At 43.1% G+C, this 17493-nt stretch overlaps 2 protein-coding genes across 2 annotated transcripts in view; both read right to left on the bottom strand.

Moving 5' to 3' along the window:
- The window catches only part of piezo2b (piezo-type mechanosensitive ion channel component 2b), a 202797-nt gene that overhangs the window by 88480 nt on the left and 96824 nt on the right, over positions 1–17493 (bottom strand). Inside the window, exons 9-15 of the mRNA XM_080726880.1 lie at positions 16371–16487; positions 15583–15624; positions 13131–13254; positions 12227–12432; positions 10957–11187; positions 2579–2702; positions 89–282 (exon numbers count right to left, since the gene is read on the bottom strand). Coding sequence (XP_080583006.1) covers positions 89–282; positions 2579–2702; positions 10957–11187; positions 12227–12432; positions 13131–13254; positions 15583–15624; positions 16371–16487 — 1038 coding nt within the window. The remainder of the gene's footprint in view (positions 1–88; positions 283–2578; positions 2703–10956; positions 11188–12226; positions 12433–13130; positions 13255–15582; positions 15625–16370; positions 16488–17493) is intronic.
- On the bottom strand, positions 4887–6260 carry LOC308286047 (serine/threonine-protein phosphatase 2A 56 kDa regulatory subunit epsilon isoform-like; the record flags this gene model as incomplete). The annotated part of the gene is made up of 1 exon (XM_080727009.1): positions 4887–6260. The coding sequence occupies one exon, from the start codon at positions 6258–6260 to the stop codon at positions 4887–4889; it is 1374 nt and encodes a 457-aa protein (XP_080583135.1).

Here is a 17493-nt window from a genome sequence, read left to right as displayed (position 1 = left end):
TTTTAACAGAGAATATCTATATTGCAGTATTGACATTTTATCTCTTTATTGCAGTATTGATATTTGTGTACTGTGTGCTGTACTGTACCTGGTACAGCGCCACGCAGAAGAGGAACATCATCATGTAGATGATCTTGTACATGACGATGCGTCCCTCGAAGCTGACGAAGAAGAACATGCCTCCGCAGATGTAGATCCAGTACTTGACCAGCAGGGCCATGACCATCCCTCCCAGCACCTCCATGATGTCTTGTTCCTTCTCCTCGTCAGATTCCCCCTCCTCTATAGACACACACGCACACGCACGCACGCACGCACGCACGCACGCACGCACGCACACATTCATGCATACACCAGGCAGAAGAATTGTATGTTCATCTCTCAAATATGATTATTTTGGGGGGTCCCCCGTTCAAATTTGATCATTTTGGGGGGTCAAAGCCTGAAAAGGTTGAGAACCACTGCAGTCCATTAACATGGACTGTGTTTAGGCATTACATTAGGTATGGCTTTGGCATGGCTTCGGTCAGGAATGTGGGAGGCTGGGTTGCCAGTGAAATTAGATGATCACACACGCCCGGATTTAGCTACCCAAAAAATCGTAAGAAATGAGGTACAGGCAGCCGGTACCTGTGCCCGGAGAACGACCATGAAAGGCAAGGCGACAAGGGCTGGCAGAATAACAAGAGCCCTTTTTAGCATTCAAAACCGAATGAAAAATGGTTGAATGTGGGTTGACTACCTGCGGCTAATTGAGTTGATAAATGATCACAGCTGCTAACTACCAGCATTTGGCTGGTAGATAAAGTTCTTTTCAAGAAGCCCCTGCCGGAGCCGCAAAAGTGAAATTAACATACTGAACATACCATGCCTTATAGAGCAGTTATGCTGTGCATAGCTTATTGTGCATCTCACATTTCTTATATAAACTTGACCTTGGCATTCACGTTCCGGCCTGACAGTTGGACAAATCTAGATTTGATGAAGTTGGTGGATTTCTCATTCCCATTGCCCAGTGAACCATTAGTAATTCATCACTGGAAATGTATTGCCAGTTTTGGGGCTTTAGCAGAGTTTAGGGCAGGCTTACAAAATGTTGTACTAATCAGACCTGGTACTCTGTTGATGATTTATAGGGGGATGGTAATGGTATGGGCCAGGTGAAAGGTTTGGTAGAATAATCTGCTGCTCTAATGTAAAATCACACAGGATAAGACCAGAATATGCCTTTTGCTTTTCTTTTCTTTTTAAACTGATAGGTAAAAGATTTTCATCACAGTTTAAGGGTAGAGTCTGTTTTAACCATGCACTTTCAAACTGGAATTGCTATTTTGGGCACTTTCTTATTGTTCAAAGATTGTGAACAATCGTAAACAAATGACCACCAGTCCCAGGACTCACTTCATTGAAAACCTAACAACATCACTGTATTATATTAGATTTATTAGATATTATATTGACACTAGCTATTCTATTTTATTAGATATGTGTGACAATTAGTTGACTTTTGGTGAAAAAGCCAGCATATATCGGTATCGGTTAATATCCGTATCGGAAAGAGTTGGACAATATCGATATATCGGTTATCTGTAAAAAAGTAAATATCGGACATCCCTAATGTCCCTATTCTTATAGTATACAGTGATGTTGTAGTACATATTGTCTCTGTCGGGCGGAAACCTCACATTATGTCCAAAACAGTTACTTTAACAGACGCATTTCGAGCTTGTGGATCTGCTATTTTTGACACGTTTGTGACGCTGTAGTATGATCAAGTATAGGGCGTTAATTTACAAAAAACGCAAAAAGTTAAAATATGGAGATAAGTGATGTTGATTCCCTTTACCTATTCATATCTCATTGCTTTCGGGCAGAAACCTCTTGAGTGTGTTGGAGGAGCAAACAAAGCAGCTCCTTTCCACGGCTTGGGTCCCTGCACTACAATATATAACCATAGTTTTTAACTAAGACAGAAAAAGATGTATTGGTGTACTGTACTGTGTGGGTCTGTGCGATCCACCTCAAACTCAATGCTGATACCTGTGTTGTTGGTTACACATCCAACACAATGACGGATTTGACCACAGCCTTAAAGGAGTAGTTCACTCCCAAAATGACTTTTTTCTATTGATTAGTCATGCCATGGAGACTAGAGTTCAATAATTTTTTTTTTGTTTTTTGTCGCATTCCTAAGACAAAAATGTGATAACAATAAATGTACCCCCATTCATTCCGGATGGTGACCCGTTTCGAAACGGGTCACCATCCGGAATCAATGGGGGTAAATTTACTCAAATCAAATTTTTGTCTTCGGAATGTGACAAAAAACAAAAAATATTATTGAACTCTACTCTCCATGGCATGACTAATCAATAGAAAAAAAGTCATTTTGGGGGTGAACTACTCCTTTAAATTCCCATGTTGTGTGTCCCAAAGACATTTTGCGTGACACCCGTCGTCATATGACAAAGCATAAGGACTCATGTGGTTACAGAAAATAAAGGTCAAAATGTACAAAGCCTTATTGACTTTCTAATTGTGTAGTGCTAAAATGCACACTGTAGTGTGCTCCCCCTACCCTTCTTCTTCTTGCTCTCCTCTACATGGACATCTGAGAGAGATATCTCCTCTTCCTTTAACTTGTCTTGTCTCTCCATCAATGTCTGCCTTAACAGCAGCCAGAAACTCAGCAGGCACAGGATCTAGACACACGCACGCAGGCAGGCGCACGCACGCACACACGCACACGCACATACACACACACACACACACACACACACACACACACACACAAAATTCTCAGCGCAATAAACACACACAAGCATCTGCAGATCGTAAGTGCTTTAGACAAAACCCATAATCTGGAGATCAGAAGAGAAAATGTGTTGGTTGCAAATAAGCCTTGAAGCATTTAAAAAACATCGAGAAAGATTACTAGTGACGCTGTGGTTGCTAGAATTATCTCTGATTATAATTAGCATAATTATAGTGTACTGTTTGTAAGTGGTAGGGGCTAGACTAGACAATATATCAAATATGATATATTTCTCCAGTAGATACCGTATGTCTGTCTGTCTTTTTTAATCGCACCCACTCCCCAGGTTGGATTGGCCTGAATCTTTCCATGGCAGTGCATTATAATCCAGGTAAGGCCATTGGCAACGTCTTTTATAAGACATGACATGACAATTAACCCTCCCCACACATCTCTGCTGTTTGTACACTACTACTGCATGCTCCTCAACATCCGGTCGGGGGATCAGTTGCGGTACAAATGGACCCTTACAGGCCTGCAACTATAGGATGAACAAATGGAACCATATGGTCCATTTGGACCACTGGTGGGCCCACGGACCGGACGTTAAGACCCAGCGCTGTACTGGCTCAACTGCCCACCGGGAGGATGTACGTACAGTAGCGCCTCCATCCCCCAGCCACAGGCAAACAATTCAGCGTGTCATAGTACTGACGTTCCAGAAGAGTGTCATACATGTAGGCTTGTGTCTGAATTCACTCCCTGTGTACTGTGTATAGTATAAGGGAGTGTATGTGTTTAGTAACTATGTAGCACTGCCTGTGAAAGATTCCCTGTGAATGAAAAGTGTAATACAAATACAAAGTATTATTCATCTTACAATAAATGCGACAAGTCTTTGTGAGCGTTTGTGCGCGTAAGTATGTAATCCGCGTATCTTGAGAACCGTTGGTCCCACCGGCTTCAGATTCGGCACGTGCGTTCCCCGCCTCGGCGCGGAGTGCAGTGCCCGGCCTCGACCCCACGCGAAAGGTTTGGAATCTCCATATGCAGAGCTGATTGTTGACATCAGGCTGTTCCGGTAAGTGTAATACAAATACAAAGTATTATTCATTTATTATAATTATTATTATTATATAGTAATTATGCCTTTTAATAACAACCCCTCATTTTTTCCTTTTTTTCTTTTTCCTTTTTCTTTTTTTTTTGTCTTTTTATGTTCATGTTAAACAAGGGTCCACAATTGACTTTCTTAAGGTGCGTTCCCACCGCATGATCAAATATCTTTCTAGTCGCTTCAATCGCCTCACTTTGGTCACGCTGCTGCTCAGCGTTGGTGAACGTGAGGCGAACGTCGCCTCATCTCATCTAATCATATCTCCCTAACCGCTGGACTGATCCTTGGCAGACTGCCAGTAGGCCACAGGTTTTTTTCACATAATATTTTATGCTTTTTTGAAATATTTATATATTATTTAATAATTTACAATAATGTAAGTAAAATGTGATAGCGCTGATACGTCATAGGCAACATGACGTCAGAGATTATCCAATTGGAGCCAAAGCGTTTCTATGCGGATTCCGAGATCCACATAATCTCCTAGTTCTATTCTTTTTTAATTGTTTGTTTTTCCGTTCACAGTAATATTGCCTTAAGGGGAAAAACTAAACAAAACAAAAATCTGAGGAGAAAAAAAAGCTGGGAAAAAAAAGTAATGAATTTCAATGCAAAAAAGAAACCAAACAACCAACTGAGGAAAACAAGATGGACATTTGTAGGGTTGGGTTGGGGTTCTTTCCATTTCTCCCTTAATCCGGGGTGGGGCAGACATGGCATGGAGAGAGGTGGAGGGCCTGGTTTGTTAAGTCACACTGGTTCCCAACTTTTGGTCCAGGGACCCCCAATGGTCCTTTAAGAGTTATGGTGTGTGGTCCAGGGACCCCCAATGGTCCTTGAAGTGTGCAAATGGAACCAAATGTATACACTACAGTACAGATCATTAAGTTAAATTAACACAAAGGATTTTACAGTGTAGATTGGGGGTCCCAAATACTAAAGAAATTGTTGGCCTAATTAATGCATATCAAACTGGAGGTTTAGAATACGATCCCATCGCTCATAAGGCCCTTCCTACGGTCTTCTCTTCACCGGGTCCTCCAACTTTCCGCGCGGCTCCTCTCGTGCCTTCCCCTTCTCCTTCTTCCCCGGCTGGCGGTCAGACTCGTAAGTGGCGGTTAGTTGGTCAAACAGGGTGCTGTTCATCTCCATGAAGGCTTTCAGTACGTTGCACACCAGCACCACTATGGCCTGGTTCCAGTGCTCTGTAGAGACCCTGTGCAGGACAGGGAACACGATGGGCAGGATGACGCCGGAGTTGGCCTCGATCAGACTCACAATGTAATCGTTGTTCCAGTAGCAGAGCGCTTGCTCTGCCACCTGGAAGTGAGGGCTGGAGACACACCTGGCGATCTGCTTGAAGAGTGGTGCCTGGATCTTCACAAACTCTGTGGGCTCAATGAACTCAAGGATGTCCTTCAGTTCACTGAGGAACAACACCTCTTTTTGGCTGCAGGTTTTTGGCCAGAACTTCAGTAAGCCTCTGATGACTGGTTCTGTTAGTGCTGGGTCTTTCTCTATAAACTGTATAATGCAATTCACCAGATCTTGGTGTACGAGAGACAAGCTCCTGACAGTGTGAAGGGGAATCAACACTTTGACCAGAAACTGCTTATGCTCCGCTTTCAGCGGCAGAACAAAACCATTGATTATACTTGCCTGGAGCTCCAGCAGCTCAGAAATCCCATTGAAGTGCTCCGTCTCATAAACAAAACGTAGAAAAATATAGTTAACCTGTTTTCGTATAAAAGCCCTCTGCCCCAGGATTCTGCCGTAGATTCTGTGTAAGACTGTCTGTAGACAGTGCCTCTCCCTTTGGTCCTCGCTGTCAAACATCCCCAACAGCTGTTGGACAAATGTCTGGTCTATGTACTTTTTGGCAATGCTGGGCTGGAATTCCTTACTTTCCAAGAACCGTATGAAGAACTGGTACACCCGCTGTAAGTGTGGCCAGGAGGCCTCGGGCGCCTGTTCATCTTCCTCTGGGTCAAACTCGCTGCTGTTGCTGGGCGGAAGGGTTCGGAATATGTTGCAAGAGACCATTTTGACCACCTCGGGGTAGGCCTGCTCGGTCAGGAGCAGGCCGCTGGCGGTGACGTAGTCCACCAGCTTGTTGAGCGTGGAGCGCTTGTTCTCCTTCATCTTGAGGTCTGACTTTGGGTCCTTGAAGTCGTACACCTTGCAGCACTGCTGCAGCTTCCTCAGGAACAGCTCCAGCTGCTCCGGCGCTGGCACCTCCCTCGGCGGGGGCTCCGTGGGTTTGCCCTGAGAGCGTAGCTGGTAGGCGCTCTGCTTCTGCTTGGCCAGCCTGGCTGACTTCTGCAAGGACTCGTCCGCCGAAATGCCCACAGACGTGGGCATTTTGGCCGCGGCGATGGATATAGACATGGTTTGTCTCTGTGTGTGCCGTGCAAAGAGTGTTTCCTATGTTAGGATGAACTATTCTACTTCCAGCTCGTTGCAAAGAGCATTTACCAATATAATCATCTGACTCCCATTAAGAACAGAATACGGTACAAAATGTTTTCCGGGAACTCAAGTCACATTCCCGGTATGGATTGCTTCCGTTCTCCAAATCACAAGGTTCCTTGGATCGTTTTTGATGCGATGCTATATCTATTTATGCTATTGTCAGTATTACCAAATGAGACAATGGCACAGATAACAGAGATGCATCTAACCATCAATTAGGCCATCTTGCAGTGGTGTCCGAATAGTACAGTGGACTCATCCCACAAGGAAAAGTAGGGTACAACCGATGGTCACTATCACAAACCCATACCATGCACACATTGCGCTAAATGGAAAAATGCTGACATTTATCTGGCACACGACAGCAATGACATCATTAATGGTGACGCCAGCAGTGTACAAAATGTGTTTCAATAGCGTGACTCTGCCGGAGTCTTGTGTGGCCGTGTGTCTGTCTGTGTGCCCGGAGCTAGTCTTTCTAACCACTGGACCCATCACCCAACATTTTTTATGCAATGTGCCTGATGTAGGCCATAAAAGTACACACACTCATTTTACTTTCACACATTGTATAACATTTTGAAATATTTAGGCCCAATTTTGGAGTCATACATCATACATATGTCAGAGATGATTGACATGATAAATGACTGACCCTGATCACAGGCTGGCCACATGAAGTCCGAGATCCACATTAGAGCCACTCCATTCCCATGTGGATCCCGATCAACATGATCCCGACATTTTATTTCGCAGATGGGTTCACTTTACAATCCCTTACTAGAACTCCTTATACAGAGTAGAGAGAGTAGTGAATGAGTGGTGATTTTGGACACAGCTTGCCTCCAAGTAGTACTTTGTGCCTATTTCAACACTGAGTACCCTGCTAGTATAAGTGATGATACTGTAATCTTTGACTGCCAATCTCACGTTGACGGAGTCTGCATTGATACCTTGACAGTGGTGTAGTAACTACAGTAAGTACAATTACTCAAGTACTGTCCTTAAGTACAATTTTAAGGTATTTTTGAAGCGGTGGAAACCGCTTCCAATGAATGGCTTTGTGTGTATCACGCCCATTTATGGTCATTTCAGTCCAGAATGAACAGGCTTTTTCAAAAACAGAATGTCCGTTTAATTACCATATATGGTGATCTCAGTCCAGAATGAACAGGGTTTTTCAAAAACAGAATGTCCGTTACCTTATGTCCATATATGGTCACTCCAGGCCAGAATGAACAGGTTTTTCCTGTCCCGTACGTGTAAAATATCAGTCCAGAATGAATAGGCTTTTTCAAAAAGTGTACATGTGTGTCCCATGTCCATATATGGTCATTTCAGTTCAGAATGAATAGGCTTTATATGTCCTGTACATCTAGAATATGTGTGCGGTGTCCCTCCCGGTCAGATGAATGGATACTTTGAGGATTGGTCAAGCTTCACATGATAATTTGGCCTTCAGGGTTTATCTGTCTTATTTAAACACTTTATATTTATTTATGTATTTATTTAATTACAAATTCTTATTTTAATGTATGTGTTTTAATCTATTTTATTTTTTGGAGCTGTGTGAAACACAGGCTCCCTATACGTGGCTGTGTGGGTCTGTGTGTGTGTGTGTGTGTGTGTCTGTCTGTCTGTCTGTCTGTGTGTGTGTCTGTGTGTATGTAGCCTGAACTTCCTAAACTTCGGCACGCCACTAGTCCCACAGTTTTGCCACCAAACACTCGCGCCATATGTCAAATCGACCGGCTTACTCGGGAATCGTGGGCTATTACTTTTCTAAGAGAAAGGTTCTATAGTTTAATTGATATTAATTTATTAGTGAATTAATTTTCCCCATTGACTCACATTCAATTATTTGTCTCTCGCAAACCACAGGGGCTACAGTTTCAAGACTTGGAGAGGAGGTTCATAATGATTTCAAGGATTAAATAAAAAATAATTGTGTCATTTGGCCTCATGGTGGCGCTATAACACCCCACTTTACGTTTTGGCCTGTAACTCTTGAACCGTAGGTCGGAAAATTAAAAATATTTTTTCCCTGGATTCCTTGGGTCATGACGCATCTCCCCATCTCCCCCACGCCCATTTGCGCCATGATAGATTTTCCGCCATCTTGAATTTTCTCCAAAACACACTTTTTGCTCCTTTTCCTACATATTTTCTTCAAATGTCACAAAAATCGGTACACATGATCCACACACACACACACACACACACACACACACACACACACACACACACACACACACACACACACACACACACACACACACACACACACACACAGCTCCACTTCACACGGGTGTGATTTTTAAACCTATTATACCAACTGTCATACCAGCTCTCCATTTCAGAATAGAAGTTTTATCTGTCCACCGCTTCAATTCGAACCGAGGTTTGATTTTTACTTTACTGGAGTATTTCCAATTTTCAATACTTTTACTTCTAATCCACTATATGTCAGAGTCAATATTGTACACCTTAGTTACTAGTTACTTTGACTATTTACTTTGTAGATTTTGATTATTATTACAAAACACAGACTTCAGCCATAAAACATTACGGCCATTTGAAAATAGCCGATCTACAAGCTCGATGTGACGCATTGTGAGCTTGTAGATCGGCTATTTTCAACATGTTGACATGTATACATTTGAAAACGTGTAAAATGGGACATTCTGCACAAAGAGTACTTTCTACCTTTTACTTTAAGTCCATTTTGATACCAATATCTTTGCACTTTTACTCAAGTAAATATAGAATTTCACTTGTAACCTGGGCAGGAATTTCAGGGAGGCCATGAAGGCCATGGCTGCCGTTGCCCCTCAGTTTGGCCTTATGCCCCTCAAACCAATGGCATGACCTGAGACCACAGTGGCCACTTTTTGCTCTGTCTCTGTCTTGTCAATATGTAGACACCAGAGTCTTTTGTTGAGTCCCTATTTTTAAACCAATCCAGTGTCTTTGATTTGTGCCGGGCTGAGCATGGATCAGATTATAAATACCTATATCTATTTATTTCACAGCAGATCATCCTTAATCCTCAAATTTAATTATGAACTAAAATGGTGTTTTATTTGATGGCCTTCCTGCCCTGGCATTTGGCCCTTGTGCCCTAAAAAATGGACAACACCAAAGGCAAAGTGGCCACGCCCCTATAATGACGAAATTCCAGGCCTGCTTGTAACATATGCATTTCTACATCATAGTATCGATACTTTTACATAAATAAAAAAAAAATCACACTCGTGTGAACTGAGCGGTGGAGGCTGCGTGTGTGTGTGTGCGTGCGTGCGTGTGTAGTGTATGTGTGTGTGGGAATGTGAGTGTGAGTGTGCCTGGCCTGAGGCTGAACAACAGCGCCCCTCCCTTAACATGTGTGGTCAGAAAAGGTATTGCAGGCTACATACAGACAGACAGACAGACACGCACGCACGCATACACACACGGCCACGTATAGGAGACGGCATAGGGGATTTTAAGGGGTGTCCTAGGGTGCACGTGCACCCCCTGGCCGCCAGGCGGCCATTTTGATTTTTTTGATCATAATAAACACGCAATATGCATTAAGAAGAAGAACATCTCAAATTCGCCTTTTTTGACCCTTTGAAGCACCCATAGCATGACTTCTAAACCAATCACAGCAAATGGGGGGCGGGAGGTAATAGGACTACTGGTTTCTCAACCAATCACAGTGACTGTCTGAACGTCTCTGACAGCACAGCTGAAAAACAAACGGCAGATGATGACACCTGCAGATTTATCTAAATAACAGAATTAAACAGTTGTTTCACAGTGGAATATGCTACCTGGGGTTAACTACAGACATCCATAGGACATGTGGATAGCTTTTACATTTACCATACGTGAACTAAAGTTTTCGGCGCTGCTCAACGAGGCTGGATTACACGATGTGTTCTGTGCCTCCAAGGAATAACACTTTCTTCTGGGCACCTCAATATAACATTGGATATTTTCTTGTCATTTTCTTAAGGTAAGACATGGCTTTATTTAACTATCTGTTCACTGTGGAGTTAGCCAGCCTGTTTTCTTCTCCTCCGTGTGTCTGTGTGTGTGTGTGTGTGTGTGTGTGTGTGTGTGTGTGTGCGCGCGCGAGCGAGCGCGCATGCTTGCTTCACTTGCTTGTAAATATTGGTAGCTGCTGGTTATGGATCTTTGGTGGTGTGGTTGTGCCACACCACCAATGTAAATGACTGCTTGATTGCTTGATGAATGATGATTAACTTGATGTTTGGCTTTATATGTCCTGGCTGTGCTGCCTCTGTCTGCAAAATAAGTAAATAAATCCTATAGATAGACATATGGTGTCTAGAAAAAGAAGCACCTGTTTTACACTTTTTTTTGTTTATATTGTGTTACATTTGGGTACAAAATTAACTGCAGAAATCCGCTAAAACAACATTACAAAACCGCTAATATCCGCAATTTCTTTCAAGCGCGCACGCGAACGTTGTGCACGCGCGCTGCGCGCGCGTGCATGAGGTAATAGAGGTCGTGCACCCCCTGCTGAAAGAGGCTAGAATCGCCTATGGGAGACGGTGTGACCACCGCTCAAAAAACGTGAGTACTTTCCCCACCACGGTACCTTGGTCCCCAGGCCGCTGAAGGGAACCTCGGAGTTGAGGAAGAAACCCGGCACCGGCTCAAGGATCTGGAAGCTCCAGATGTACTGCAGCACCAGCACCAGGTTGCCATACAGCACCATAAAAGGAGAGGTGAGCATGGCGTAGCGCCGCCGGTCCCTCACCATCCACAGCGTGCACGACCAGATCAGGAAGACAAACGTCAGCCAGCTGACGTAGGTGATGCTCCACGCCTGGGGAGGATCCAGGTCCATGTATTAGTCATAGAAACACACACATGGATTCAAATGTCTTTGACAGATTTTTTTAGTCAAAGTGATCAGATTCATTGAAAACACCCATTATTTTTTTCTGGTGACTCATAATACCCTCCTAATACGTGAGCTGGCCATGCTTTTTTCGCTAACTTTTTTCATTTAGGCCTATTTGTAATAATTCTTTGGGAAATGGAAAAAATTTAATACAATAAAAAATTATAGAAAATAATGACAAACGTTATCGAAAACACACGGCCATCTCACGTATTAGGAAGGTATTATGAGTCACCAGAAAAAAAATGGGTGTTTTTAATGAATCTATCATGGTTCAAATGGAGTTTGAAGTTACAATGGGTGTGTATGGGGAGGGGCCCTGGACGGGGAGGGCCTGATAAGATTTACATAAAATATCTAAATACTGAATCAAGCAAATTAAAAACTGTTCAGGGTGTTCATAAAAGCCTAATTAGACGATAAAATGACCTAAAGTTTTTTTTGAAAGTGAAATATCCCTTTAAGTTTATTTTAGAGCATTTAATTGGAAATTAAAACACAAAGAATTTTTGATACATTAGTAAATTACAATTTACCAGAATGAAAATTATTCAATGTTTTTGGTTTATTATACATACTAACACTTAAATTCTCCCTGGGATCAATAAAGTGAAATCAAATCTAATCCAATGAGTAACAATAATATTGGAATAACAGCCTGAACACATGCAAAGTGATCAGATAATGTGGGTTATGGAGGTGGAAGTGCTACATTTTTGCACGATTAGCATAATCAACACTACAAATAAAACTCCTGGGTTTTCCTAATACATTTTATATTCTACTACTTTTCAACCTCAATTTGGACATTCTAGGTGAAAATGTTCAAAAAACGTTCTGATTCTGAAATAGTTCAAAAGAAAAGGTAATCTGCAAGCTTATAGCGCGTTTAATGGTGAGGCGCTGTGAGCCTATAGAGGGGATATTTTCACTTGAAGTCTAAAATAGGGGTGTCACTGACCATCATGGCTATGAGAGCACAGATGTAGCTCTGCTTCATGATAAAATGGAAGGCAGTGACCACAGCACTTGGGACCTCCTTCTTCTCCTTTTCTCCCTCCTCCTCTTCCTCCTCCTCCTCTCTCCCTTCACGCTGCTCTCCTTCCATGGCCCCAGCCTCCTCCGGGGGCAGAGTCACCTCATACACACAGTCACCGTCCTTCTTCTCTGGTGGTGGACACACAAACACAGCGTCAGCATGCTGAACAGTCACAATGCACGCACGTTCCAATCCTGTGTGTTCTCTTAACTCTTATAGTGTAAAGCAGGGGTCTTCAACAGGGGATCCAGGACCCCTAGGGGGGAGTTACTACAGGGGGGCTGCCAAATCTTTGTGATTTTAAATTAACAACTTGAACCCTCGCATCTCTATTCCCTATTCCCTATCCCTATTCCGAGGAGAACTTTAGCCAAAAATAGCAGATCTACAGTACAAGCTCTCAACACCTCGCACTGAGGGCTTGTAGATCGGCTATTTTTGGCAAATAGGTTTGGTTTAGCGGTAAAAAAGTACAGAATGAAAGGTCAAGTTCACTAAAAACACGATTCCAACATTGACTGATGACAGTGCTGTCAAACAAGTCTATGTTTCTATCTATGAAATCGACACATCATCACACATTTCAATATGAAGAGGGGGTCCCTGCTTCTTCTCTCTCTCAGCTAAGGGGTCCTTGGCCTGAAAACGTTGAAGACCCCTGGTGTAAACGGAAATTTGTTTTCTGCATTTGCCCAGCTGCTGGCTGCTCAGATGAGGTCCGACACACAGACGGGACACTTCGACATGTACAATATACTGGCGAGCAGTGGCCAATCAGTACCGGCGACTAGAACCGATTCAGCTATGGCCGATTTATGCCACTCACCAGTGAAGCCAGTGGACGGGTCGGTCCGGTACTGAGGGGTGGAGTAGAGGTCCCGGCAGACCGGTCCGTTCTCTGTGGTGGTGGTGAGCAAGTCAAAGGACGTCCCGTTGGAGGTGTACACGCCCTACACAGTGCATTAACACACACATTATTAAGCGGGTCACATTTATGCTGTCTACGACGCAACACGCCGATATAAAGATGTGCTTATTCGAGCATGAAAAGAGCTCGTCAAAATTAATTGCCCCTCGCTGAGTGACTGCTGACCGCTACTTGGACAGTGGCCCTGAGCTAACAATAAGCGTTTCACACAACGATGCCAATTTCAGAGTGCGTTTACGTCGTCTTTAGCCAAAGGCTACCCTGGCCGGATCGAGACATTGACCCCCGACCGCTTGCGCTTGAGGACTGAGAAGCCGGTTCATTTCTAACATTGTCGCTGTCGGGCAGAGAACTTGTATGTCCGAAACTGTTGCTTTTCATGAAATGAAAACAAGAACCATGTGTTCCCATGGATACAATGTAGATATGATTTACTCACAGGCTCATATTAATACTTGTCATTGGTCCAATATTTAGAAAATCCACAGACAGACTTAACCAGCTTCAATTTGTGGCCCTATTTGTTCCCAAAATAGTGAAAATAACAGATCAAAAGGGTCACGTTGGGTCACATCGCCAACGTGTTGTGAGCTTGTACGTAGAACAGCTATTCAGTAGTACAGGTATGTGTTACTTTATTGTTCCTTTTAATTGTGGATATCTCAAACTGGAGCAAAGCTTCAAAAAGCAATTTGGGGGCTCAACAATGTACTGTGGAGAAAAAAAGGATTGAATTACAATACGCATTAAAGTCTGGAGTGTTAATTAACAGAGAGTTATTAGACTCACGGAGATAACTTAAAACTCTACGTTTAATGTATTCTACGCTGCACCTCACTATAGGCTAAAGAATGCAAGGTGTAAAACTCACTTTAGCCCTTTCTTTGCTTATATCTTGATTCAGGAACGAGTGAACAAATGGAACCAAAATGGACCCATTTTGGTTCCATTTGTACACTATCAGAGTGTACTGAGGATCCTACAGTTTAGATTGGCGTCCCAGATATGAAGACATTGGTATCAGATGGGGGTCCATGGCCTAATGCATATCAAACTGGGGGTCCACTGTTCTGAAGGCATAACGTCCAGACCAGTATTCATTTTGACGACTAAAACTATAACGAAAAATGCTCGTCAACTAAATATGTTTCACTGAAAAACAAAAAACAAAATAAAACCTAAGGTGTGATGACTAAAACTAAAGCAGGACGCCCTAAAGGTGGTTGCACACTGCTGCGTTTTTCGTTGCGAAATGCGTTTTTCAGGGCAAGGAGAGAGAGAGCGATAGAGAGAGCAAGGGACCGAGTGGTGCGCGAAACGGGCGGCAGTGTGCAAACGTGACTGACATAACGTGAGGTTGATTTTTTTATTTGCGTGCTCCGAAATTCACTCCGATATTCGGCCCGAAAAACGCAGCAGTGTGCAACCACCTTCAGGCCGAGAAGCGACCGCCAGGTCCTGCTGAAAAGCAACTGACTGAGCAGCGTTCGGTTAAACAGTGTGTTAAAGCCTGTGAAAAGCCAAATGTGTTACTTACAACTTTTTGTGACCTGCTTTCATGGATGGAATGGGAGGGAGGAACTGAAGTCAATAGGTCATTTTGTGTATTAGTGTGACACACGGACGGACGGACGGACGGACGGACGGACAGACATGAGCTGGACGTTTTCATACTAACTGCGACCTGACGGTCGCAATCAACTGTAGATTTAGTCGACTAAAACCTCATGATATTTAGGCGACTAAAACTAGACTTAAAGGAGCTATATTCAACTTTTTCTTGAAAAACGGACGCTAAAATAAAAATAATGTTTCGAAAATATTTTATAAAAAAGATTAAGCTTCATATGTGTTTCTATTCAAAAATGACTACAAAAAGCGTAAAATAATGATAAAATAATCATTTTGGCCATTGTCAGGCTGACTTTGTTTACATCCCTTATCAATCCATATAGCCAGAGGTTGAGGTTAAAAGAATAGAAGAGGGATGTAAACAAAGTCAGCCTGACAATGGCCAAAATTATTATTTTATCATTATTGTACGTTTTTTGTGGTAATTTTGGAATAGAAACACATATATGAAGCTTAATCTTTTTTATAAAATATTTTCGACATTATTTTAGCGTCCGTTTTTCAAGAAAAAGTTGACTATAGCTCCTTTAAACTAAAACCTTTCAGATGACTAAAATCGTAAAATTTGACTAAAACTAAATACAATTTTGCTGTGAAAATTAACACTGCGTCCGGACTGAGTGGACACACCCACCTCAGTGGACACACCCACCTCAGTGGACACACCCACCTCAGACAGAGTGGACACACCCACCTCAGACAGAGTGGACACACCCACCTCAGCAGTGCTGAAGCCGTCCTGCGTGGTGGTGGAGAGCAGCTGAGAGAGAGAGAGAGAGAGAGAGAGAGAGAGAGAGAGAGAGAGAGAGAGAGAGAGAGAGCATACAAGACAACACAAGGTGTGTTATTGATGAGCTGGCGGGGAGGCCTCGCCTCCATAGGCAGGAACAAAGAACAACGGCACATTTCTGTAAGTCGAGAGCATCACTCATCGGTGTGTCTGTCAGCAACACACCTTAAAAAGCTTTTAAAGCTCAAGAGGTGGCTGTACGGACCTGGTTATGGGAACAAGGTCAGAAAGTTTGTGTGCGTTTGTTAGTGTGTGTGTGTGTGTGTGTGTGTGTGTGTGTTGCTGGAGCGTGTGTTTGTTAGTGTGTGTGTGTGTGTGTGTGTGTGTGTGTGTGTGTGTGTGTGTGTGTGTGTGTATTGTATTTGCATACACAAGCACACACATACGTACTTGTATGAACATTGATGTGTGCGTGCGTGCATATTTATAATATATGTATGTATGTACCGGTATGTGGAGCTGTGTTTGTGTGTGTTTGACTATATTTGCATATACAAGTATGGACATACTTGTACATGCATTCATGCGTGTCTGTGCGTGCATATTTTTATTAGGGTATTTTTTTGTGTGTTTGTGTGTGTGTGTGTGTGGGGGGGGGGGGTGTCTTGGCTATTTTCGCTGCACAATACCGTTGCACAACAAAGTGGTTAATCTGCCTATATAAACTGAATTAAAGCCAGAGGTTGAGGTTATTTTCCTGTAGGACATGTTCTTACATTCTTCTCGTCGGTGCCCTGGTGGGCCTTCCACCACAGCTGTCTCTTCTTGTCAGCCGAGCGGGTTCCATTTCCTACGCCCTCCTCCCCCTCGTTCACCTCTCCCTCGTCTCCGTCCTGAGAAAACAAAGATAGACACTTTCACAGTGTAGACAGAAGATATACATCTTCCCCGCTGGGATCTCCGTTTGAGCTCTTTGTTGGACAACACAAATGACGCTCTCGAGAAACAATGTTTTTAATCGGCTCGCCCAGAGAGCGTGTGTGTGGGTTGCACTGTGTGCGTGGGCTGTTTCAATAAGAACTTCAGAAGAACGCTATCAACTCAAGGCACTTGATAAAAATGCTAAAGAGAGCAAATGGCAAACGAAATCTGGTCAACAAACGGTAAAAACAAACGTAAACTAATACAAACTAGACCTTACCCGTTCGAATATATGTGCTGCAAAATATGTGCAGAGTGTGGGTTTTGGGGAAAGTAACTGTAACTGCATGGTGCGTGCGTGAGAATATGTGGGAGCATCATAATGTAAGGAGCAGCCCATGGAGGAGTGTATATTTATGATGGATACAAATAATTTAACAGCAAAATTAGGTGAATAGAAGTATGAGGATGTATTTGCTCCACATAGGTTTTCTATACCCGTTGGAAGATGAGACACACATCACCCGTTGCATGCGTGACCCATGCAGAGAGAGAGAGAGAGAGAGAGAGAGAGAGAAAGAGAGAGAGAGAGAGAGAGAGAGAGACTGCAACATTCCTAACTGTGAGAGAGGTGTGTGTGGGCCCGGGGCTACAGATCCCATGGCCTGGAGGAACGGACCGTAACCCTGACAACAGGCTGTAGAGCTGTAGAGTGAAGAAACGCTAATAAATCGCTAGAATTTGGGAAAAATGAAATTCGGGCTCCGTCACCGTGTGTATAATGCTAATGACCAATGCCATGTTAAATTTGAGATCAGTCGCTGAAGCGAGTGAATAGATAATGCATTTTGTGACCTACTGACTGACTGACTGACTGACTGACCTCTCTCTCTAATTATATGTTAGATTAATTAAAAATAAATAAATTGTTATCTGTTTTAAACCACTCAAACCATTAAAGCAAAAGTATGCAACAGA

This window comes from Nannobrachium achirus (genome assembly GCF_963921795.1).
Source record: "Nannobrachium achirus genome assembly, chromosome: 5".
NCBI classification, from domain to species: Eukaryota; Metazoa; Chordata; class Actinopteri; order Myctophiformes; family Myctophidae; genus Nannobrachium; species Nannobrachium achirus.
This window is presented reverse-complemented; position numbering and strand designations above follow the sequence as displayed.